At 40.5% G+C, this 25,469-nt stretch overlaps 1 protein-coding gene across 1 annotated transcript; it reads left to right on the forward strand.

Moving 5' to 3' along the window:
- The first annotated feature begins 697 nt into the window (after positions 1 to 697).
- On the forward strand, positions 698 to 25,127 carry aclya (ATP citrate lyase a). Its single transcript, XM_085454739.1, has 28 exons — positions 698 to 851; positions 3,103 to 3,263; positions 5,498 to 5,620; positions 9,674 to 9,736; positions 9,865 to 10,055; positions 12,875 to 12,954; positions 15,165 to 15,295; positions 16,401 to 16,519; positions 17,042 to 17,178; positions 17,276 to 17,337; positions 17,433 to 17,550; positions 17,677 to 17,831; positions 18,476 to 18,569; positions 19,983 to 20,124; positions 20,269 to 20,437; positions 20,519 to 20,623; positions 20,720 to 20,916; positions 20,989 to 21,070; positions 21,158 to 21,268; positions 21,382 to 21,509; positions 21,605 to 21,698; positions 21,795 to 21,949; positions 22,039 to 22,189; positions 22,309 to 22,452; positions 22,655 to 22,768; positions 23,283 to 23,365; positions 23,573 to 23,649; positions 23,742 to 25,127. The coding sequence occupies exons 2-28, from the start codon at positions 3,105 to 3,107 to the stop codon at positions 23,834 to 23,836; spliced, it is 3,279 nt and encodes a 1,092-aa protein (XP_085310865.1). The 5' UTR covers positions 698 to 851; positions 3,103 to 3,104; the 3' UTR covers positions 23,837 to 25,127.
- Positions 25,128 to 25,469: the final 342 nt, after the last annotated feature.

Below are 25,469 nucleotides of genomic sequence, written 5' to 3' on the forward strand. Positions count from 1 at the left end.
TCACTGCACCTTTTGAGCTAAAAATAACTGACCATGGATGGGTAAACTCGGCCATAACCCGGTGCTCTATATGTCATAAAGTTGACCTCTTAGTTCATTTTCTGTGCAAGACTGGATGTGCTGGTTGTGTGTTGGATCAAGTGATTTCCTCATTGGCTCAGGGTAGATAAAGAACAATGACAACCAATCAACGTCAGGGGTGCACGATCGCACTGTTTTCGTTCTCTGCCAGGTTTGTGAGAAAACCATTGATAGCTTCAAGTGCTCCCAGAAATCTTTCCTCTTATTGTTTCTAGTATGCCTGCTTTTCCTGTGTAAGGTTAATCTCTGTCGATGCTTCATATTTTAAAATGTTATTATAAATGTATTATTTAATTGTCTGATTATCTTCAAGCGCAGTATGAATAAAACTGCCCACTCACACATCCATCAATAAAGACAATAATGTAGGAAAGATGCGCACGTGGGCTAAAAACGTTTAATATCAAAGCTATAGCTACAGAAGCAAAAAGATAAGCATTAAAAATTATGTATTAAAATTAAATTACATATATACAGTGTTACCAGTTTATTTGCCTCGAGTGTGTCTTCCGTAACTTAGTTGTAATATTTCTTACTGTTCATGAAGGCAGCAAAAGTGTACGTTATGGAAAGAGCCAATCAGAGCCCAGGAAACATCAGCTAAGCCTGTCAGCAGATAGGCGATGGAGACAAAACTGACTGGGAACCTCGTTCTCCCGCACCAGTGGTCACCGCAGGCGGCAAGAGTGGAGCAACACTGCCGAGGAAATTCACCCATCAGACCATAACAAACTTATACAGCTGCTGACGACATAAAAACAAAAAACAAGGTAAAATACGCCACTTTGTTACTTAAAAACGCGTCTGTGGTTTTTCTTTCTAACTTCCTTTAACTATTTGTCTATTGTTTTCTCTCTCTGTCTGATAAGAGAAGTTAAACTAGTCAGTCCGTAAACCACGTTTAACTTGTACTTTTCCTACATCCTGGTTTTTAGTAAGTTTGAGTAAGACTTTAGTGAGTAGTGATGTGGATGTTTGCCAGATAACTGCGAGGCTGTCTGACCGGTTTGTAAATGAATGAACCAGACTGACCAAATCCTTCCACTGAGGGATGTGTGACTCAATCAGTAACTCGGTCCTTTAACTGTGTCAGGAAGATTTTGTTGTAATAGTTAGTGGGGTTATAATGAAAGCTAAAAATTATACAATGACCTCCAATTTTGATATTGGATTGCATTCTTTTAAAACGGCTTTTTATTTTGCTTCAGTTCTCCCTTCCCCAGGCATCCATCACCCTTTGTTATTAATTTAGGTTATAGTGTGTAATCTGAACCAGTGTTTCTGTGGATCAGTGATATTTAACACCTTTGACAGGTCAGGTGCAACAGAGAAATGAGATGATGTATGTGACCCCCGATGAGCTTTGCTTGAACCACATTTGCTGGTCTGGACTCGGTGCTGTTGTGACTCAGAGACAGCAGTGATCAATAATGAGAAAGCTCCATGACAGTCCCATTAATCCGTTAAAGAAATAGCTGCCAGGTCCGCAGTGTAGCACGCAGAGAACTGCGAGCAGACGTCAGAGCTTTCAGCTTATTAAATCTCTTATAGCAACAGACTGAGCAGGTACTCCATCCCTGAAAGGTTACATGGAGAATCCAGAGCGTCATCAGTTTACCAACACACTGTTGGAGGGTCAACTACATCAGTCAGTGTATCAGAAGTGTATGACATAAACACAAGTGAAGGCATGCAGTTAAAATAACAATGCTTAAATAAAAAATTAAATTTAAAAAACTAAAAACTTCAATGATCTTAAAACAGATCAGATCTAATGGACACCAAGAAATGATGGTAAGAAGGCACATACGTAGATTTTCTCAGTAAAACTGAAATGTCTAACAAGTTCGAAATGGAAATGGTCAGAATTTCAGTAAGTTGAAGTTGAACCTAAAAAGAAAAAAAAGCTAAGATCTAATGCCGTGCTTCTGCAAGATGTTCTGCACAGTATGCAAAGAAAAATGCAAGTCTTCAGTGTGAGATTTTCTCCTGTTTAAAAATGAACAGCTGTCATCGGAGATGGGTTCGGTGATGCTGCAGAAGTACTAGTTTCCTTATATTTTTGCTGCTTCTACATTATTTCTCTCATTTTTAAGTCCTGAAGCTGTTCATGACTGTTCATATCAGCATATTTACTTTGCTGTGGTCTTGGTATTATGAAATCAGATGTGTCTGTGCATAATAGGCTGCTTATAAAACTCAAACACTGATGTCCTGTTTTGACCTCTGTTGACTCCAGTGGAGATGACCTCACTGAGTGAAACATGCGGCAAAAGTGTAAAGTTCACGCCCCACCCTTTAGCAGTAAAATTTTACAGATGTTATTACAGATGCCTGAATTTCTTACTTTACTTCCGTCACATTTTGTCAGTAAAGGAAAGCAGGTCCTGCATCCAAAGATTATTTCTTATCTGTGCTGCATATTTATTGTTTATAATCATCATATAATTCATCTTGCAACTGTAAATTTGTGAGGTGAGTTTATTTAGTCATTTCTCCTCCTGCTCTGCTGGAGCTTTTGTGTGGATCCGGTTGTTGAGCAAATAACTAACTGCCCATGACTTCATTAGTGTGCAGATGAAACAAACCCATACTAATCACATTAGGGTTGGCTTTACTGTTCGTGTCCTGTCAGGTTGAAACAAACCTCATATGTGATTGTCCAGAAGGATAGAAGGCCTGATAGTGCCTCTAACCATGTTTCTTATTGCTTTACCGTTAAGTATGTCTGTTATTACTCACACTGAATATAAACCGCTGAGCTGTCTTTCAGTCATCTTGTTAGCAGACCATTTCTTGACAGTTCTGGGAGCACAGCAGTGCATTAGGGAACTCTTGCATAATTAGTTTAAAAAAACAAAACACCCCCCCCCCCCCCCCCAAAAAAAAAGCATGCTTCAATGTAACATCTTGTGCTTAGTTTTGTTTCTATCCACCACATGTTTGCTTTTCTGTATCAACCCTTACTTCTCATCTGCATATCTCCTCATACATCTCTCTCTGTTTGTCTCACCCGAGCAGTCATGTCAGCCAAAGCCATCTCTGAGCAGACGGGAAAGGAGTTCCTCTACAAGTACATCTGCACATCAGCGGCCATCCAGAACAGGTTCCGCTATGCAAACGTGACACCTGAGACCAACTTTGACCGACTGGCTCAGGAGCACCCATGGCTGCTCACAGAGGTGAGGCAGGAGAAACATTTAGGGCGGTAATATATGTGGATGGTGAAGTAATATTTTATTTAGCTGACTGAACAGTCATCTTGTTATGTCTCTAATTTATAGACCATTGATCTCCAAAGCACAGTCTCTTTTGCTTGTGGAAAAGGATATCCTCTTTATAGGCACGATTACTTAGGCTGGCAGCTGAGCGCTCTCTTGGTGCTTGTTAGCTGAAATCACAGACAGAGGAGGAAACCATCAGTTCTGTTCCATACTTGGTGGAAATTGGGCAAAGTAAAAGCACAAGAAAAAAAGAAGACGTAGAAAAAATTCATATTTGCACCACCAGAAGCCAAATGTTGAGCTGGGTTTTGCATTTTTGCACAGGTTCTCCAGGCTTCCAGTTTGCTCTTCTGTTACGTACATAGACAGCTATCATATCAGTTAATTTAATTACTCTGTTGCTCATCTTGCTCGATGAAATGTCATTCTCTGTTTGCCTCCCTCTCTGCTGATGGATTTTATCTGGAAGGTATTAGGAGGATGCTTAGGGCAGATCCACAGTGATGTGTCCTGCTGCAGAATTGATTCAGAAATTGCATTAACGTTCACCCTCAGCCCTCTCCTCATTTGCTCACTGGCAAGCACCCAGATAGTAATGGCTCCATTGTCATAAGTCATTCTTTTCATCTGAAGTAAGAGGAACTGGGTGATGCCAGTAGGGGTTTTATGTAATTTTTCAATTGCATCGTATGGGATGGTTGGTAGATGAGAGATAATTTCTCAAATACATGGCACCTCATCGTTCAGGTACTAAATACTTGGGATTTCCAGAGCAGTAAGGAATTGTTTAGCAATCCTATAAAAAACATACCTGCAGTCTTGTGGTCTGAAATAAAATGAACTGAGGAAAACAGTGTGTGTTTTATCACTGCAACATGAATATGCTGGCCCCTATCCATGCCTTTTCCATTCATTAATTCACTTTGAAACATTTGGCTTACACTGAAAGCAGAATTCATTCAGGACTGCAAATAACAGCCCCAGATTTTACCATTACTCTGCCAATTAATGCAGTGATTATGCATTCTACTGTTTAATAGATGTAGAAAGCATCATAAAATTCATGATTCATAAATTATAATTCCCAGAAGGCAAAGATTACATCTTTCTTTTTCTTTTTCTTTTTTTCTTTTTCTTTTTTTTTTGGAAGATTGATAAAAGTTAAAATTGCACTGAATAAACTTGAGATGGCATAAAGATAGGCGACATCAGACTCAGTCAGATTCAGACATCAGACTCCATCCTGTTTTTGCACACCTGCCACCACACAAGGTGCTTAGCTCGATAAGTGCAGACTTCCAAACCTCCTGTTATTAAAATCAACACAAAACCTGCGCCGGCAGGTTCGTGGCATGGGTGTTGAGCAGCTCCCGTAGGTAATGGGTATGTGGCTCAGTACTTTTACTATATACTTTATAATGAAATAGTTGCACTGAAGCTGGAAATTTCAAAAGGATTGATTAAGAATCACACACACACACAATGCACCCGACCCCTATGGCGCCTCCTGCGGGTGGTGGGCCTGCGGGAGGATGGGCCCATGTCTCCTCTTCGGGCTGTGCCCGGCCAGGCCCCATGGACTAAGGCCCGGCCACCAGACGCTCGCCCTCGGGCACCCTCCCCGGGCCTGGCTCCAGGGCGGGGCCCCGGTGACCCTATCCCGGGCAGGGTAAACTGTTCCCTCGGTGTCCTTTTCATAAGGGTCTTATGAATCGCTCTTTGTCTGGTCCCTCACCCAGGGCCAATTTGCCATGGGAGACCCTACCAGGGGGCAAAAGCCCCCAGACAACATAGCCCCTGGGATCCCTGGGACACACAAACCCCTCCACCACGATAAGGTGGCGATTCAAGGTGCCCCCGCGACCCGACCCCGGACAAAGCGGATGACGATGGATGGATGATTAAGAATCAGATTTTGGTTTTTTTTTTTGGGGTCATTTTTACCATTGCACTGGTGTCAAATCTCATATTTATGCTGTTAAAATGCATTAAGTGTTACCTCTAGAAACCTCTCCAGCTTTAATATTTTAAATTTGCTCCTTTAAAGTAATATTTACATACTAGTGTAAAAGCAGAATGACTACAGATTAAATTAGAACATTTACTTTAGACTTAGCTTTTCAAACTGAAAAGGTCAATTTGATGAATTCATTCAAAGTTTGCTGATAATATTTTTTCCCTTCCTCCTTCAGAGACTGGTGGTGAAGCCGGACCAGCTCATCAAGAGACGAGGCAAGCTGGGTCTGGTTGGCGTCAACCTGGACCTAAATGGCGTCAAAGAGTGGCTCAAACCCCGCCTTATGAAAGAAACCACAGTACGTCATCCACCCTCTGCCTCTCTGCTGTCTCTCAGGCAACTCCCTCCACCCACCCTTCTGCTTGAGAGCGTGCATTTTGCTGAACCGTCCTCCAGTCAATATTATCCCAGTGTTTTTCTTTTCCCCTTTTTTTCCCTTCTTCTTTCCCCTTTCTCTTACCCTCCTTCCCAGTTTTCCTTGCATGTGCCTGGTTTATGTTTATTCCTCCCCTGATGCACGTTTGCCTAAACAGCTGCCCAGTTTGTTATTGACTTCATTGCTAGCCTGCTGGTATTAAATCAATCCAGTCAGCTGAGGCAAGTGCTGCCACTGAAGAAACACTCACTCCATCAACATAGCACTGAGACGCCGCTTTGCCTCATAAACCCAGAAGTGAGTTACGGAGAGACTGGGTTGGTTCATAAAGCACTGAAGAAGAGTGTGTGTAGCACTGAAACTGCATATCTTCTTGCAAATTAGGTGACAGTGTCAGCAGTGCTACTGGCTGTAAATACGAATAAATGCAGCAGTAGTAATATACCTGCACTGGTTTTTTGCCAGCCCCCCCAACAATAAAGGTTGTTTCCTTAACAAGAGCATCCGAGGACACGCACCCTAACGTTCACATAGAAAGGCGCACACCCCTAACTGTACCTCTATAGTTTCCACCTTTTTCTTTACAACCTGCTCTTTATCTCTGCATGTCAGAGGTCAACTGAAACCAAATCCACCTATATAAAATCACCCCATCAGACACACGGTATTTTCCTCAGCACTTCACAACTGCCGCAAGGTATATCATTTTAATTTTTTTCTTTCGGACCCCAGACACAGCGGTGTGAGGTAGTTAGCACACAATTTGGCTATGTAGAAAACATCGTTTGTTTGGAATCAGCCGAGAGGTAGAATTACTATATATTACTACTTGCAGCCACTGCTGCTCTGTTGATGGTCTGTGCAGTGTTTCAGTTTGCTGGGCCATGTCATCTTTATTGTCCTCTCCCGAGGAGAAGTGTAATTCAGTAGAGTAATCATTTTAACTGGATGAAGTAATTTTGCAGATAAATTACCTTCACTAGTACAAACATGTATATTTTATTCATATGTCATTTACTTCTTTTGCCCTCAAAATGCACACAGTGAATGCATATTATTAAAATACTGGCACTGACCAGTGCTACCCCTCAGCATCCTACTGTAGAAACAGCTATAGCATCGATTTCAGAATCCTACGTCTCCTTGTTATTACATTAACGCATTCACAACGTTTTAGCAAACCTGACCTTTGACCTCTGCTCTTTAGTTCAAGGTCACTTAGATTCCAACTTGTCTGAGATTTTTAGTGGATAAATCTATGGTATCAATTTGAAGCTCCCATGTCATTTCGTTGTTTGTTATCACATCCACAGACTTAGACATCTACGCTGTTCGCCCTCCCGCGGGCATTTTAACATTAACTCTTCTGATCTCATATTTTCTGATGCTTGTCTTCCTCTCTGACTCTATTTCAATGAAAAAGTAAGTGGTGCTGTTTACAGGAACAACACCCATACTAGATTAACTTCCTCAACATCACTTCTAAATAAATATATCCTGTCACTTCCTTTATGATGCTCACACTTTGCTTGCCCACACATCTTCAGTTTTTTCAGTTAGTATTTAATGTTTTGTGGGGTAATAGTGACATAAGTGGTTAGGTTGAAAAATTCAGGTACAATATGACATTCTATAAAGGCATTGCTTTCTATTTTTCTTTATCAGCCTGTTTCATATTTGCCACTTTATTTATCTGAGTATAAGCTACTGTGAGTTTTTCAATCATTTTCACTACTGTCATCAATCTTTTCTTTTTATTTCTCCCCTTGAAAATGGCAGCTTTCACCCTTATTATATGTATTTTTTTTTCTTTCCTCCACGGCTGGTTGCTCTCAGCCGGTCCCTGGTTGCGTTGCGCCTGTTGGCCTTTAACAGAAGAACAGTGACAGCTTTCACTGAATGAGCTGTGGCTGTGTTAGCACTCTATGCCTGCAGTTCTACATGAGAGCATTTCCTTTTTTGTCATTTAAAATGTCAGTTCCTTCATTCACAGTGCTATTTCTGCACTTTATCATTTTTAATTTCATGTACATATATGTCTGCTTCTCCCACAGTAAATTTATCTTTAAATTGGAATTAGGCAGTAATGAAACATCTGTTGTTTTCCATAATAGATAGATATAGACCATGCTATAATGTGTTTTAACCCATGTGAGCTGCTCCCACACAATAATTATATATATACACACATATATATATATATATATATATATATATATATATATACATACATACATACATACATACATACATACATACATACATACATACATACATACATACATACAGTGGGGCAAAAAAGTATTTAGTCAGCCACCGATTGTGCAAGTTCCCCCACTTAAAATGATGACAGAGGTCAGTAATTTGCATCAGAGGTACACTTCAACTGTGAGAGACAGAATGTGAAAAAAAAAATCCATGAATCCACATGGTAGGATTTGTAAAGAATTTATTCATAAATCAGGGTGGAAAATAAGTATTTGGTCAATAACAAAAATACAACTCAATACTTTGTAACATAACCTTTGTTGGCAATAACAGAGGTCAAACGTTTACTATAGGTCTTTACCAGGTTTGCACACACAGTAGCTGGTATTTTGGCCCATTCCTCCATGCAGATCTTCTCGAGAGCAGTGATGTTTTGGGGCTGTCGCCGAGCAACATGGACTTTCAACTCCCGCCACAGATTTTCTATGGGGTTGAGGTCTGGAGACTGGCTAGGCCACTCCAGGACTTTCAAATGCTTCTTACGGAGCCACTCCTTTGTTGCCCGGGCGGTGTGTTTTGGATCATTGTCATGTTGGAAGACCCAGCCTCGTTTCATCTTCAAAGTTCTCACTGATGGAAGGAGGTTTTGGCTCAAAATCTCACGATACATGGCCCCATTCATTCTGTCCTTAACACGGATCAGTCGTCCTGTCCCCTTGGCAGAAAAACAGCCCCATAGCATGATGTTTCCACCTCCATGCTTCACAGTAGGTATAGTGTTCTTGGGATGCAACTCAGTATTCTTCTTCCTCCAAACACGACGAGTTGAGTTTATACCAAAAAGTTCTACTTTGGTTTCATCTGACCACATGACATTCTCCCAATCCTCTGCTGTATCATCCATGTGCTCTCTGGCAAACTTCAGACGGGCCTGGACATGCACTGGCTTCAGCAGCGGAACACGTCTGGCACTGCGGGATTTGATTCCCTGCCGTTGTAGTGTGTTACTGATGGTGACCTTTGTTACTTTGGTCCCAGCTCTCTGCAGGTCATTCACCAGGTCCCCCCGTGTGGTTCTGGGATCTTTGCTCACCGTTCTCATGATCATTTTGACCCCACGGGATGAGATCTTGCGTGGAGCCCCAGATCGAGGGAGATTATCAGTGGTCTTGTATGTCTTCCATTTTCTGATGATTGCTCCCACAGTTGATTTTTTCACACCAAGCTGCTTGCCTATTGTAGATTCACTCTTCCCAGTCTGGTGCAGGTCTACAATACTTTTCCTGGTGTCCTTCGAAAGCTCTTTGGTCTTGGCCATGGCGGAGTTTGGAGTCTGACTGTTTGAGGCTGTGGACAGGTGTCTTTTATACAGATGATGAGTTCAAACAGGTGTCATTCATACAGGTAACGAGTGGGGGACAGAAAAGCTTCTTACAGAAGACGTTACAGGTCTGTGAGAGCCAGAGATTTTCCTTGTTTGAGGTGACCAAATACTTATTTTCCACCCTGATTTACGAATAAATTCTTTACAAATCCTACCATGTGGATTCATGGATTTTTTTTTCACATTCTGTCTCTCACAGTTGAAGTGTACCTCTGGTGCAAATTACTGACCTCTGTCATCATTTTAAGTGGGGGAACTTGCACAATCGGTGGCTGACTAAATACTTTTTTGCCCCACTGTATATATATATAATTATTTTTTATTTATTTATTTTTTTAATTGGTGCTCCCTAAGAAGATTATTATTGTGTTAATGACTTGCAGGTGGGAAAAGCCAAGGGTGTTCTCAAAAACTTCCTCATTGAGCCATTTGTCCCACATAAGCAGGTAAAATAAATTCCTACCTTCTTTATATCTTAGCCTATTCATATCGTATTACCACAGATGCTAAATCAAATATTTAAAGTATTCAAGAAATATAATGGACAGATTTGTAAACTTTATCCATTGGTCAGGAGGAAGAATTCTATGTGTGCATATACGCCACTCGAGAAGGGGACTATGTGCTGTTTCACCACGAGGGCGGGGTGGATGTAGGAGACGTCGACGCCAAGGCACAGAAGCTACTAATTAAGGTGGATGAAAAGATCAGTGAAGACCTGGTGAAGAAAGACCTGCTGACTCATGTCCCCAATGACAAGAAAGTGTAAGTGGGATAGAAATGGTAAAGGGAGTGCATGTGCAGAATCTTGATGTGTGCAGGGTAGACAAAGACTGGGAGTGGACACAGTATGTACAGTTTATGAAAATGAGCATGAAACTCAGCATTAGTTAGAATTTGCATTTTTTTTTGCATATTACAGACTAGACTGGGGTTTCTGTTATTGTGTACTCTGTCAGTTTCTGCATATTTAGCCTTTAAGGAAGACTAAATATGTTCTCTTGCAGGAGTAATATTGTATATTGCCTTTACACAGTCTCATCCTCACAGAATAAGCAGCATCTTTGTGAAACCTGTTTAAAAACTAATACACCTTTTACATGATTAAATTGTTTTTTACAGGAAGCCTTTACCTTATTTCGTAGTAAGTCCCCACAAAACAGTATGTGCACTTAAACAAGAGAACAATTAAACATTTATAGACCTTCTCATATTAAAAAAGACAACATTACTGAATAAAAACATTGTAAAATAATATTTTGTTAACAATTTTATGTTCATTAATACACCCTGTCACCCAAACATTGATGTATTCATCACTAAACTGCTAAAAATAGAAGGAACTACTGACCAACAGGGAGGAGCAGCAAATAAATTAAGCTGGAGAGAGCACTTTAATATTGGCAGTAAATGTGGGGGGAGCAGTACACGGGCAGAGGGTTTCCATTTGCCCATTAGACAAATGACAAACTCCCTCCTTGGCTTTGCCTTTCTTCGATCAGCCTCCACCTCCCAGCCTTTTTTTTTTCTTTTTTTAAACGCTACAGCCACATTCAGAACACGTCCACTTATTTTGATGGGAAGGATACAGTGGCTGACCCTCCGCCAAACCCTCTTATCCATCTCTTCAGCATTGCTCTTGTGATGGCAGATTCTGGCCGTCTCACTGTCTTGGCTGACATTGAAGAAGCCATCCCAGAAATCACTCTGCCAGCCCCAGCTCACCTCCTCACCCCCACAAACACTTTTTTTCCTCACACTCTGGACTCAAAACAAAACCTGCATTTAGCTAGCAGACATGAGAAGCTGAGTCACTTGGGGTTTCGGTCATTCTTTTCCCCCCACGGGCCACTCGACGACCTGACAAAAGGCTGATACGGGTACAGAGGCTCAGAGCTGCCTGCAGAACTGACAGACAGGAGAGGAGAGCAAAGCACTGCCTCCCCTACAGCAACCTCTCACTTCTCTGTTTTGACATGTGATGGAGAAGGCAAATTAGATTGTTTGCATGCAGCTCCTGTTGTGTATATTTATAGCATTATTGTTAATATGCAGAGGATAATTTGTTTTGCAGATTAAAGATAAAAATAGTTAGATTCAATTCAAGAAATTGAATACAGACCATAGAAACTGTGCTTTGCATGTGAATGTTTTGCAGGTTTTACATTTTTTTGTCATGGAGATTTTGATATTCAAAAAGAGATGGATTCACAAAGATGAGTCCTTTTGCAAAGTTTTCATTGCTGTGTGTCATAAGCATACTAAAGGGACTCATGGGAATCAGAGTCTACCTAGGCAAAGATCATAGACTGTACTGTGTATAACAGATGGGCCCAGTCTCATTTTCTCCCTCACATCTGCCATCTTTTATGATTTGCCACAGGTGGATCTGACTGAAATAACATGAATGACCCATGCATCTGTATCACAAGCATGGAGACAGAGCACAGGAGGGAAAAACAGCTGGCTTCACAATATGCAACCCAGCTCTAGAACTCTGTTTCACTATTGATTCACAAGCTTGTGACCACAAATAAATTTCACTATCAAAGGATAATTTTAGCACCCTATTCCTAATTATATTTTGCTATCAAGATGATCTAATTAGTTAAGAATTTTTTTAAACATAATAAAATCACCACATAAATAGATCATACAGTCATCCATGATGCAAATTCTATACCTTTAAAATGCAATGTGTAAAAACTAAGTATAATTAATGTCAGTATAAAGGAGTTTTCCTTTTCTGTTTTATCCTGTTTGTGATTTTGCAAAAAGCACAGCTGTTTGCTTCCTCAGCTTACTTCTGTTGGTTGTGACTTCCACCACACTGCACCTTCATGCAATACAAAGTCCATGGGAAGGGCAGTGCAGTGTTTTCTCCTCTCTTTTTGAATGGCTAATAATTAATTGCCCTCTTTTTCTCTATCCTGCTTGACTGTCTTGTTTATTATAAGTAGGACTATGATTTACAAGATGAACATCTTGCAGATTAGATTAAATGAGGTTTCGAGCACTTCCCCATTTGTTTCAGATTTTACACCTGGCAGCCTGTGTCTGTCATTTAATTATACTGTCTGTGGCAAAGGGTAAAGTCATGCACTCATATTTATACTTTGTAGTCCTTCCTTATCTAAACATTCTGTGGCTTGTATCAGTCATGCTTCATAGAATAGATTTATAAGACATGAGTCACCACTAATATAATAATAATAATAAAACCTTATTATACTGGGGGAAACAAGGCGTCAGTGACAACTCTAGGGAATTTTTCTTCATAATAAATTGGCTGTAGTGTATTTAGTTGGCAACTTTTTTTCTTCAAAGCTAGTCTTTCAAGCTATTACACTCAAGTAAGTGACTAAGAGCTTGAGCTAGCCCAAGATTTGTAGCCAGCAATTTGTTTTATATCAGTGGATTTTTCATGTATTTAATTTTCCCCCCCTATTTCTAATGTGATTGTCTTGTATTATGCATCACGGCATCCAGACATCTCCATTTAATTCAGGCACTGCTGCAACCAATCCAAAAATCAGGCTTTTATACACTGAACTTATTGTTTCTCTCTCTCTCTTTTTCTGCAGCATCTTGGCCAGTTTCATTGTTGGACTTTTCAACCTGTATGAAGACCTGTTCTTCACATATCTGGAGATCAACCCTCTGGGTAGGGTTTTTTTTTTTCTTTGATTTTCTCAAGTCCACAATAACATAATAATAATAATAATAATAATAATAATAATAATAATAATAATAATAATAATAATAATAATAATAATAATAATAATAAACTTTATTTATAAAGCACACTTAAAAACCAAGGGTATGCCAAGGTGCTTAACAAGTAAAATAGAGTATAGGAGGAGGATAATAGAAATAGGACCAAAGCAAGTACTAAATATGCAAGCAGATAACTGTCACTAATACATAGGAAAGCAACAGGTACAGAGCAAACAAGAATTTAAATGAGCATAGAAGTGCATGATATAAAATCATAAAAGAAATATTAACTAGAGGGAAAGGCAAGATTGAATAAGTGGGTTTTTAATCGTGATTTGAACAGTGCAATGGAATCAGATGCGCGGAGGTCGAGAGGAAGGGTATTCCACAGTACCGGGGCAGCCAGAGCAAACGCACGGTCACCCCGGGACTTCAGTCGAGATCTGGGTTGGGTCAGAAGTAGTTGAGTGGCAGATCTGAGTGTTCTAGCAGGAGTATGTGGTTTGAGAAGTTCACTAAGATAACTTGGCGCTAATTTATTAATAGTTTTGAAGGTAAGGAGTAATATTTTAAATTGAATACGGTACTTTATGGGCAGCCAATGCAGGCTAGCTAGGACAGGGGTAATATGGCAAAATTTCCTGGTACCAGTCAAAAGGCGGGCTGCTGCATTTTGGACTGTTTGCAGTTTAAGAAGAAGAGAAGAGGGAAGACCATAGTACAAGGAGTTACAATAATCCAACCTGGAGGTCACAAAAGCGTGAATAAGCTTCTCCAGGTCCTCATGCGGAATATAATGCCTAGCCTTAGAGATAAGGCGCAGTTGGTGGAAGCTAGATCTCACTACAGCAGACACTTGCTTATCGAGTTTGAGCGAGCTATCCAGCAGTACACCCAAGTTACTGACATAGTCACAAGAAAAACTAGCAAAGGAACCCAGGGCAGCACAGAGTTGGGCACTATATCTGAACAGGCTACTGTTATAGCATCTACACTTTATTCTTGCACCAGCTTATTAATATGTTATCAGGTTGTAAAATTGGAAAGGGGACATCAAAAGGAAATTAGAGCGGAAAGCATCACAAAAAAATCATCATGAAACACACAGTTTTGACACAGAGGGGGGAAAAACATTAAATAATACATGCACTTTCTGTTTGATGAAGGCAGCATGTGTTTGCAAAGATGTAATTAGTAACCAGTACATGCCCTCTGGTAGTTTTTCCTGTTGATGTGGTGTAAGTTAAAGGATGTATAATCACTGTTTTTTTTTAAATGTGGGTTTTATTATATCCAGAAAAGACAAATTATATGGAAAAATGCTCTATCATGAAAACAGGCTATTTTTAGACATAGGTGAGCCCACAAAAGATGTCAGCTGAACAAATCTTGAAAATAATACTTAACGAAAGAAGACCTTAATCAAACAGACCTAACCGAATTCAGTTCAACTCAGTTTTATTTAAGTAACCCCAAATCACAACAACAGCGTCTTATGGCACTTTACATGGTAAGGTAAAGACCCTACAATAATGCAGGGAAAACCCCAACAATCAGATACCCCCTATGAGCAAACACTTGGCAACAGTGGGAAGGAAAAAAAACCCTTTTAAAAGACAGAACCAAGCTCAGGGAGGGGGAACTATCCACCATGACTAGCAGTGGAAACCACAGGGACTAAAAAGTAAATTTAATGTAAAGAAACCACATTCCCTTAATGCGGTCTCAGCAGATGGTTACGTTCAATTGGTTGGCATTTAAAACACCTTCACCCTTAGCCTCCTCCTTTGTTCAAAATAAGGCGGAGTGCATCAACAGAGAAGTAACACAAGAAAACCGAGGAAATAAATAATTAATGTATCTTATATAAATCAATGACAAAACAATATAAACCAAATGTGGGTGCCATCATTTAGAATACAGTGTAGTGTCTTAATGTGTATTAAAGCACATTAATCATACTTAATTAAATCAAACTAATCATTTGCTATACAGCTTCAATGACTGCATGTCACAATAATGTGGGAATGTAAGAACTTAAATCTGTATCTGATTTATATGATTGTGGTGTGTGTTTAATTACAAGATTATTTCTAGTTTATACTAGCATGCTGGAGTATACGTTTTAACATTACATCTTGACATCTCCCCTTTTAGTGGTCACAAAAGATGGAGTTTATGTGCTGGACATGGCCGCTAAGATCGACGCAACAGCTGATTACATCTGCAAGGCCAAGTGGGGAGATGTGGAGTTTCCTCCACCGTTCGGCAGGGAGGCTTATCCCGAGGTGAGGGGAGGTCTAGAGGGACAGAGGTAGAGATGCATCAGACTTATAATTGTGACCTCTTGAGACTGTTTCTTATTATTGCTCATTAGCTTTTTATCAGAGGTACAGTAGAACATCCATCACCTTCATCATTTCATAAATTGTGCCTTCCCAAACTAAAATAATGGCACTGTTTCAGTTAATTAAAATGTCCTAGACCTCTTGTGATGGCCTTCCTCAGTACTTTAAAGGTAAGAAGAAGGGGATAGTGTTAACTGCGATGGATCCTGTAAACCTGTTTTTAACCTGAAGAATAAATTGTATTTTTTTTTTAAATGGGTTTAAACAGGTTAGCTCCTGTATAATTATTTAGAAACAGTGGTATCGTCAAACATATTCACACGTAAAAATACTGTAGGTCTCACTTTGGAGAGGAAACGTGTCTCCAGAAAAGATTGCCTGGGCTGCAACATGTGCATAACGATTTGGAGAAAATAAATAAATTTACCCCATAGATGCATGAAATGTTCTGCTTTATTTGTTGTGGGAGCTATATTTATAATAAATGAAAGACCTATAACATGAAAGATTGTTTCAATAATTAGAAGATGAATAAGACTGATTATTGTACTTTTGAATGACACTGACAGAACTTAATATTTAATGTAGTTAAATATTAACTCGTAAGCTTGTAAATGGAAAAGGGCTGGGTTTTTTCTTTTTCATTTGTTTACAGGATGGTTGTTTTTTTGTCTGTTTTTGGGTGAAACATGTGGGAGCTGGTTTGAGACAGACTGTCTGTCTGTGTAGCAGACGGCCCGGTCTAATTGGGCTGCTGCGAGTCGAAGTGGAGATGAGGGACAGCAGGTGCCTTTGATTGGGAGCTTTTTTTACTCTCAGCCACCAGCTGTGGACCTGACTGTCACAAACAACCACTGATGTGCATCACATCCTCTGTCGCTGTCAATATCTATACAGTATTTCTAATTAATGGCCCCTTTAATGTTACAGGGCAGGCAAAGGACAAATTACAACTATGTAGTGAGATGCTTGTAAAAGGTCCGTCTCTGATTAAGGCAATATTTAACAGTGCCCGTACTTCTTTATCTTCCTTTTCCTTTTGTAGGAGGCCTATATTGCAGACCTTGATGCTAAGAGTGGAGCCAGCCTCAAACTCACTCTCCTTAATCCTCGAGGCAGAATCTGGACCATGGTGGCAGGCGGCGGTGCCTCAGTGGTGTACAGGTACTCAGTCATAGTGCTAACATACACACTAGAATCCATGGCTCTCAAGACTAAACAATCTCTAGTATTGATCACCATTAAATTCATTCCTCTGTGCATAATTGGGTTTAGCATTAGGGGAGAATGCCAGAGATGCAGTAGGGATACTGATAGTGCAGCAGTTTAGACTCTGCCCATTCAGCTGCCAGCTAAATTGGATTCCTAGATGTTGCTGTTTTACTGAGAGTCTGGAAGAAAGAGCGGTGCCTCACTTGCTCTGCCGTCTGTCGGGGGTGTAGAGTGGGACTTGCAGACCCATCAGGCGTGACTAATTATTTCCCCTGTGCACTGTTAAGTTGTATCTGTTTACAGTGCAGTATTAAATGAATAAAGGGGATGTGTTCTGGAGGTCTGTTTTTCCTGAAGTTGTGTTTATTGTTGCAGCTGAAAATGCCCCATATAAGAAAAACAGAGCTGTGGTTGCTTTTGTTGATCTGTTTCTTCTCTCTATTCTATCTCTTTACTAATATGAAACACCCTCAGTGACACAATCTGTGATCTTGGTGGGGTTAACGAGCTGGCCAATTATGGAGAGTATTCTGGAGCACCGAGTGAACAGCAGACCTATGATTATGCCAAGACCATCCTATCTTTGATGACGAGAGAAAAGCACTCTGATGGTGGGAATTGTGTAAACTTTCTTACTTACTTTCTTTCTTTTTTATTATTAACAATATTATTTCTATATGAAATTATTTCCATATTAATGTGTTCCAGGGAAGGTTTTGATCATCGGAGGAAGCATTGCAAACTTCACAAATGTTGCAGCAACATTTAAGGTACAGTGTGCATTTTGTTTGCATGGTGTTAATATATCAATATTTCTTATTTAATGTCATGTGTTAATTGAGCATCTCTGTCATTTTGGACAAAGGGAATTGTTCGGGCTATCAGAGATTATCAGGAGCCACTGAAGGAGCATGAGGTCACTATTTTTGTGCGGCGTGGAGGCCCCAACTACCAGGAAGGTCTAAGAGTGATGGGAGAAGTTGGTATGTTTTTCCTGATATGTTATAAATTTAGGCTTCATATTGTAATCTATCAATGTAGTCTTGAGACTAAGCACCTGCCAGCTGTTACACACCACAGTTAATTCGACTCTGGACCTTTCTCCACAGGAAAGACCACTGGCATCCCAATTCATGTCTTTGGCACAGAAACCCACATGACTGCCATTGTTGGCATGGCGCTGGGCCACAGGCCAATTGCCAACTTGCCTCCTATTGCTGCCCACACTGCCAACTTCCTCCTCAACTCCAACAGCAGCACATCGGTATGACGCGCACTGGCCTGATAAACCATCGAGATATTCTTGCAATTCACTGTGAAGTGTATTTACATCAGTCAGTTCCCTCAAATGTAGGTTGCATGCCACAGCCTCTGTTTCAGTCACTATTATCTTGTCCTCATAGTGAACCAGATTACACAGTTCCCTGCAATGCTCTTATATAAAGAGCATTGCAGGGATCTGTGGGCTGCTTTAGTCGTGAGTCTGCAGTTGGAAGTGCAAGGTTGTAGCGCGCCGCTCGAGGCATCCATTAAAAATGTGCAGTGCAAGATTTCAGCAAAGGAAGTGCGTGTGTGTGCATGCCTGTTTGTCTTTGCTTCAGATGTGCGCTACAACAGAAGAACAAAGTGAAATGAAATATGAATTGTCCTACTGGGAATTGGTGTGAATAAATGTGAAGTACTAGGAAACTGGGGTCATCAACAAAAACTATTTTTAATAGATTTCCAGGACACATGCACATCAAGTGCACGTGATCTCAACTTATCCAGCGGCTCTACCATTTATCACAGCTATCACAGCTAAAGCTGTCCCAACTAGGCTGTCCTTACTGAGAAACGGTTTTTTTTTTAGATATGCGAGGGGAAAAAAAGTTACTTTTTTCTTCTTCTTTTTTTAATACTTTCTAGACGCCAGCGTCCAGCAGGACTGCTTCTTTCTCTGAAAACAAAGGCAAAGTTGAGAGTTCACCAGCAAAGAAGCCTAAAACTGGAGCCCCCGTTGGTGAGAAACACCCCGACCATGAGACTACACAATAAATGCCAAAACCTTTCTGTTTGTCATACTTGCATCCATAGCTGGACTGGCCATCGGGCATACCGGGCATTTGCCCGGTGGGCCGCTGGCGATTTTTTGTTTTTATGGGCCGATCGATTTTTTTTTTTTTTTTTTTTGGAAGGGTATAAATAATGAAAGGTGTTGGATAGACGAACTAAAGAAAATGGAGAACAAAAAAAGGAAAGAAGGTGCAGAAAAAATTAGGGCCAAAAAGCCCTTCAGGCAGACGCTGCCAAATGTGTAAAAATAACTGAATTGTTTGGCGGTAGCTATGGCATAGCTTCCACAGATTTAGCAACATCAGCAAGTGGTGGAGGCCAGCAGGTGGATAAGGGAAAGGGGAGGCAAGAGGAGGAGAGACCGAGGCGGCCGCCGGTCATAGTGGCAGAGGAACTGAACTTCAGGCAAGAAGTTATGACCTGCTGTCTGTGTCAGATATAAACCAAGTTTAGTTGTAGTTTGTTTTCGTTGTGCTGACTTTTTACAGGCGCTTAGAATAACTGGTACTGCGTACTAGCTAGCATGATGGAGTTTATATACTGCTGGGCGGGTGCTATGAAGTTACTGATAGTAAATTTTATTTTATGCTTCAGGTTAGTTTCTCAAACTCCTCAAAATCTTAACAAATTGTGCCAATCCTTACATGTTGCACCAGGCTGATTTATCATCTAAAGTGGAGAAGTCTGTGACAGAGGAGACAGAAGAGCAGCAGAGAGAGATGGAGAGATGACTTCATGTCATCCATGAGGGATGCATTTGACATATGTTTCACATATTATAGCCCAACAAGTTACTCATAGCAATTTAAATACCAGCAATCAGTTTTTGGCAGACAATCACTTTTTGGCACAACACCGGCTATTGCAGTTAATAATACAACAGCTTCTTGCCATTTTTTGTGTTTCTTTTTATCGCTGTGTAACTGAGCTCAATTGAAAGCCTGCATGCGCTAGTACCTCTTGCCACAAGTTCCCAGAATCCTTTGCGGTTTTACCCCTGAATGACGTCACATTTTTGGTGGGCCGGTCTCTAGTCAAAATGCCCGGGCCGATTTTTTGTCCCAGTCCAGCCCTGCTTGCATCCATCACTGGATAGTAGGTAGAGGCGTTGTATGTCTGCACAGTTCACTATAGGTATTATAGCGCCCTCTGTGGTCAGCAATAGGTTTCTGCAAAAACTATTTCCATGCTTCCACTTTCAAATTTCATTTTCATATTTTCCAAACTCTGGGAGAAAATGGAGGTTACAGTGTTTTAATACAAGGACTCACATATCGATTTTCTTTTTTTTTTATGTCCAATTTTATTTAAACACTGCTAACAGTGCCACCAGTATCTAAGAGTTTTCCTTTCTCTGTAGGAAAGGCAACTACCCTCTTCACTAAACACACAAAGTCGATAGTGTGGGGCATGCAGACTCGTGCAGTACAGGGCATGCTGGACTTTGACTATATCTGCTCCAGAGCTGAGCCATCTGTCGCAGCTATGGTCTACCCATTCACGTATGTATGCTGCGCCTGTCCTCTTTAGCTTGTGTCTGCTCTCAGTGTAATGCCCGTTTGCTGTAATATAACTGTAAGAACCTCTGAGAGTACTGTACTGTTTTTACTGTTTCTTATATGCGTTTCTTGTTGGCTGCCTTCCAGTGGAGACCACAAACAGAAGTTCTACTGGGGACATAAAGAGATCCTCCTCCCTGTGTATAAGAACATGAGCGATGCCATGAAGAAGCATCCAGATGTAGATGTGCTCATCAACTTTGCCTCTTTGCGCTCAGCCTTTGATAGCACCATAGAGACCATGCAGTACCCACAGGTACCCAGCTGCAGCATCTGTGGCCTATAAAAACTTTAATAAGGGCTTCACAGTTAAGCATTTCTCTTTGTTTGTCTTCAGATTCGCACCATTGCCATCATTGCTGAGGGAATCCCTGAAGCCCACACTAGGAAGCTTATCAAGACAGCAGATGAGAAGGGTGTCACAATCATTGGACCAGCAACTGTTAGTTTTTCTTCACCTCTAATGAGAATTTACCAGATCTTTCTGTTTTGTTGTTGTTTAATTTAAGTAAACCACCTTTTGTTTTGTTTTGTCTAGGTTGGAGGAATCAAGCCAGGCTGTTTCAAGATCGGGAACACGGGAGGCATGCTGGATAACATCCTCGCCTCCAAGCTGTATCGCCCAGGAAGCGTGGCCTATGTGTCCCGATCAGGCGGCATGTCCAATGAACTTAACAATATAATCTCCCGCACCACTGATGGTGTATTTGAAGGTGTGGCCATCGGTGGGGATAGGTACGTATGTGCTTTTTGGCTCTGGATTTAAATGTGGTGTGAGCTGGGACATAATTCATAATTCTTCTTCAGATACCCAGCCTCTGTGTTTACGGACCATGTGCTGCGCTACCAAGACACTCCTGGAGTAAAGATGATTGTCGTACTGGGAGAGGTGAGGAGTAAATGATCACACACTGGTGCTCGGAGCTTTAAACTGTTGTTGGCTGCTAATTTTTGACTGTCTGTGCCCTTGTAACAGATTGGTGGCACAGAAGAATACAAGATCTGCCAAGCTATCAAACAGGGCAGAATCACAAAGCCAGTTGTGTGCTGGTGTATTGGCACCTGTGCCACTATGTTCTCCTCAGAGGTAAGAGGGCAGATTTAGTGTTTGATGCATATTAAACAGATGAGTAATGAGACATTCCAGAAATTAATTGTCGCTTTAATTGTGTTCTTCAATGTGTTACACAATGTGTTCAGGTTCAGTTTGGCCACGCAGGAGCTTGTGCCAACCAGGCCTCTGAGACAGCAGTAGCTAAGAACAAAGCTCTGAAGGAAGCTGGTGCATTTGTCCCTAAAAGCTTTGATGAGCTTGGGGATATCATCAAGTCAGTGCATGTTCATGAGGGGGAGGGTTAATATTCTTATGCAGCGATTCTTGATCTAAATGTAATTAATTTTTGTGTTATTTTTAATTTTGCAGCTCTGTATATGATGACCTTGTTGCGAAGGGAGTTATTCAGCCAGCTGAAGAGTTGCCTCCTCCCACTGTACCAATGGATTACTCGTGGGCAAGAGTGAGTATGCCAGAAAGAATAACTTTTTAAGAGCAGAGCTTTTAAAGGGTGTGATGGCAGTTGTTTTTCATTTTTCTCATTGTTTTTGCCTTTCAGGAGCTCGGTCTGATCCGTAAGCCAGCTTCTTTCATGACCAGTATCTGTGACGAGAGAGGTCAGGAGCTCATTTATGCTGGCATGCCCATCACTGAGGTCTTCAAGTCAGAAATAGGTCTCGGAGGCACTCTGGGGCTGCTTTGGTTCCAGAGGAGGTCAGGCTTGTAACTCAGCCATAAATAGCTCCGGAAAAATCTTTGAACTATGCAACCTTTTTATGATATTTCATCATCTTTGTATGCAGGTTGCCCAGGTATGCCTGCCAGTTCATCGAAATGTGTCTAATGGTGACTGCGGATCACGGCCCTGCTGTTTCTGGTGCACATAACACTATTGTATGTGCCCGAGCTGGCAAAGACCTCATCTCCAGCCTCACCTCAGGCCTTCTCACCATTGTAAGACACCCACACCTGTCTTTGATCTATTTACTTGATTTATATAGCTATAAAACTCAACCACCTAAATGTAATCTATGTCTTTCTTCCTGTAATGTTTTTTTTAAAATTTTTTTTAGGGTGACCGTTTTGGAGGCGCTTTGGATGCTGCAGCAAAGCAGTTCAGCAAAGCATTTGATAGCGGCATGCTGCCCATGGAATTTGTGAACAAGATGAAGAAGGATGGCAAGCTGATCATGGGCATTGGACACAGAGTCAAGTCGGTGAGTACCATGGCTACTTAGCGTGTGAGCATCTGATACAGCATCGTGTTATTCTGGCTAAACTAAGTATTTAAAAATACAAGAAATATAGATGTGCACCATATCTAATAATTCTTAGATCATGAGCTAATACTGATAGAGGAAGACAGCAATTTTGACTGGGGAGAAGAGATGTTGAAATTGAGTTGTCTGTGCTTTTCAGATTAACAATCCAGACATGAGAGTCCAGATCTTAAAGGACTTTGTGAAGCAGCACTTTCCTTCCACACAGCTGCTGGACTATGCTCTGGAAGTAGAGAAAATCACCACCTCTAAGGTAAGCTTGGAATAGCTTTTGGAAAAAACTAATTTCTTACATTATAGGGGACTTATTCTAATTATTTCCAGCTCCAAATTGTTGGACTCTACCAAAGTAGCTTTGCATAATTCAGTTCAAAATAATCTTTATCATCCAGGGCCTTGGTGCTGCCAGTTCATCGTCTGTCTGAAACAAGTGATTTTAGCTTCTCTTCACTTTTAACGTCACAATCACTTTAAGCGGAGCTTCGTCTCATTGGCTGCCTCCATAATCAATGAAATTTGGGATATCACCTGTTTTTCACATCTGTATCCAGCAAAGAGCAGAAAAAACTGAAGCTGAATGTTTAGGGCCGTCTAAGCGTTTGGCTAACACAGATTATATTCTAACGTCATTATTTGAAACTCTTATCATGTTTAATATGAGTATTTCTTATTGTAATAATGTCTATATATAGAGGGAGAGAGGGAAATTAATGAAGGGTATGAAAAGTCCACTTGTAATGATTTTATGCTGTACTTGTGTTACCAAGAAACCCAACTTGATCCTGAATGTGGATGGCTTCATTGGTGTGGCTTTTGTGGATTTGCTCAGGACTTGTGGTGGATTTACACGGTGAGCCAGTTTCTCTTTAAAGTTTAAACCAGGTTTCTCTTAAGAATGGCACTTTAACTAGAATTAAGGGATAGCATAGTTTTTCTTCCAGGCTTTTTAATAAAAATGATTACTTAGGAAGATGTGCTGAAACTTGTTGGGATTATGTGACAGAAGCATGTCTATATTATTAAAAAGCCCCTTTCCCTGTCTACCACACATTCACAGGGATGAAGCAGATGAGTTTGTGGAAATTGGTGCTCTGAATGGCATCTTTGTCTTGGGTCGCAGTATGGGATTCATTGGTGAGTTATCTGCGTGCATGGCAATGTCTGCAAGACAGCAAACACTTCTACTTTGTATGATAACCAGTCTTTCTTTTATATATCTCCTTAAGGACACTACCTGGATCAGAAGAGGCTGAAACAGGGTCTGTATCGCCACCCTTGGGATGACATCTCCTATGTACTCCCAGAGCACATGTCTATGTAATCAGAGGGACTAAACCATATAGCAGCAGCAGCTGTTTGGTCCCTCACCCTGCCATTAGTACCCCTGCACATACTGTGACATCATCTCAAATCAGTGCCATAACATAGGGAAGATGTTACGATTAATATAGCTGTAAATGCCAAGTGGTGGAAAGAATTTAGTTCTGGAAACCTGTCAGCGCTGCTCACATGATTAATATATAACCTGCTAAACTGTGAACCTTCCATCTTAAAATGTGTTTTGGAGAGCAATCGGATGAGGTATACAGTGGAGGAAGTAAACAGAAAGTTACTGATGACTAGAGAAGTACTGTTGTTTACCCCCAAATAATACATCAATATATTAAAGTAGCATGTGTGTCTGTGCGACAGTGTTTCATGTTTCTGTGCTGCTCTCTTCACTGTGCCATTTACTACAAGAAGTGAACATGTAGTGCAATAATTCCTATATAATATCAGAACATACTGTACATCAGATCTGTATTTGTGTACATATGAATTAATACTTAACTAACCAAATGGTACAAGAATGTTATAATTTGCATTTTCTGTATTGCCTTTGACACAGTAGTAATGAGTGATGCTTGTAGTCTGCTTACTGTGGGTGATGGGACCATTTTTATGAGTCATACCTAGCAGGTACTGCCATTTGCAGTGTGCAGGAAATGTTCTCTCCCAGCTGGTACAATATGAGGGAGTATTTTTTGAAAGCATTAAAATGGTCAGATAATGTTATTAGTCATAAGAACAACAAATATGTAATTAGTGGGGGGGTTTTTTTTGGGTTTTTTTTGTTTTTCCTCTTACCTGGTTATTTAAGAGGCTGCCATTGCATATGATAAATGAGACACAGTTAGTAACAAAAAGCTAAATTATTAATAAAAATATCTTTGAGCCAGCACAATTGGGGTTAAATAAAATGTATTATTTTTGTATAATTAATGAGGTATGGTTTTTATTCATTCTGAATTTTAATTCTTCTGAGTGCAGTTTTGAAGGTTGTTTCATGCCTGGTGTGAAAATCTTTTCAGAATGACTGAACTTCTTTAGAAAAAAAAAAAAAACAAGGTCCAAAAGGGTATCTATATGTGGCAGGCATCGCCAGTGTTATCCATTATGCAGTTGTGGTTAAAAAGTGTATCAAATCTGTGAGAAACCAGAAACGTGTTTTCAGTGTCTTCATGTTTTATGTTTTTTATCTTTGAGTGTGAGCTAAGTGTTCCTGTGTACTGATTTGTTGTATGTTGATAACGGTATAATTAAGTACATTAAAATGTAATCATTAAAATGTATCAATGCATGTGTTTGTCTTTATTCACAAGGGGGCGCCAGAACCCCACGGGATTAGTATCTCCTCCAGGAATGGGGATCGTTTTCTTCTTTAGACTTAAGAGCTAAAAAAGAAAGGAACCCGACTTCTTTACCTTTTGTGAAAACCTTAACATCTAAACTTAAAGAAGCCTAGTATCCTTCTGTTTTTAAGCTGTTGAGACTAATGTGTTCTGGGTGACATTACATGGACTTTTCCCTCAAAGGTAAACGTGTAATTTAGGACATTCGGAAGCCACTGACTGGACAACGGCTGAATTCTCCCAATTATTTAGTAAAATATTACACAAAAGCGAAAAAAAGAA

This window comes from Copadichromis virginalis, linkage group LG4, assembly GCF_057382275.1.
Source record: "Copadichromis virginalis isolate Kocher_CV1m ecotype Utaka linkage group LG4, C_Virginalis_male_GT1.1, whole genome shotgun sequence".
Classification (NCBI taxonomy): Eukaryota; Metazoa; Chordata; class Actinopteri; order Cichliformes; family Cichlidae; genus Copadichromis; species Copadichromis virginalis.

Excerpts from the sequence above, each read along its gene's own strand:
- aclya (XM_085454739.1), top strand. The coding sequence starts at position 3,105 with ATGTCAGCCAAAGCCATCTCTGAGCAGACGGGAAAGGAGTTCCTCTAC. Across the intron at positions 17,179-17,275 it reads GAGAGAAAAGCACTCTGATG|GGAAGGTTTTGATCATCGGA; the intron begins GTGGGAATTGTG and ends AATGTGTTCCAG. Across the intron at positions 20,438-20,518 it reads AGACCATGCAGTACCCACAG|ATTCGCACCATTGCCATCAT; the intron begins GTACCCAGCTGC and ends GTTTGTCTTCAG.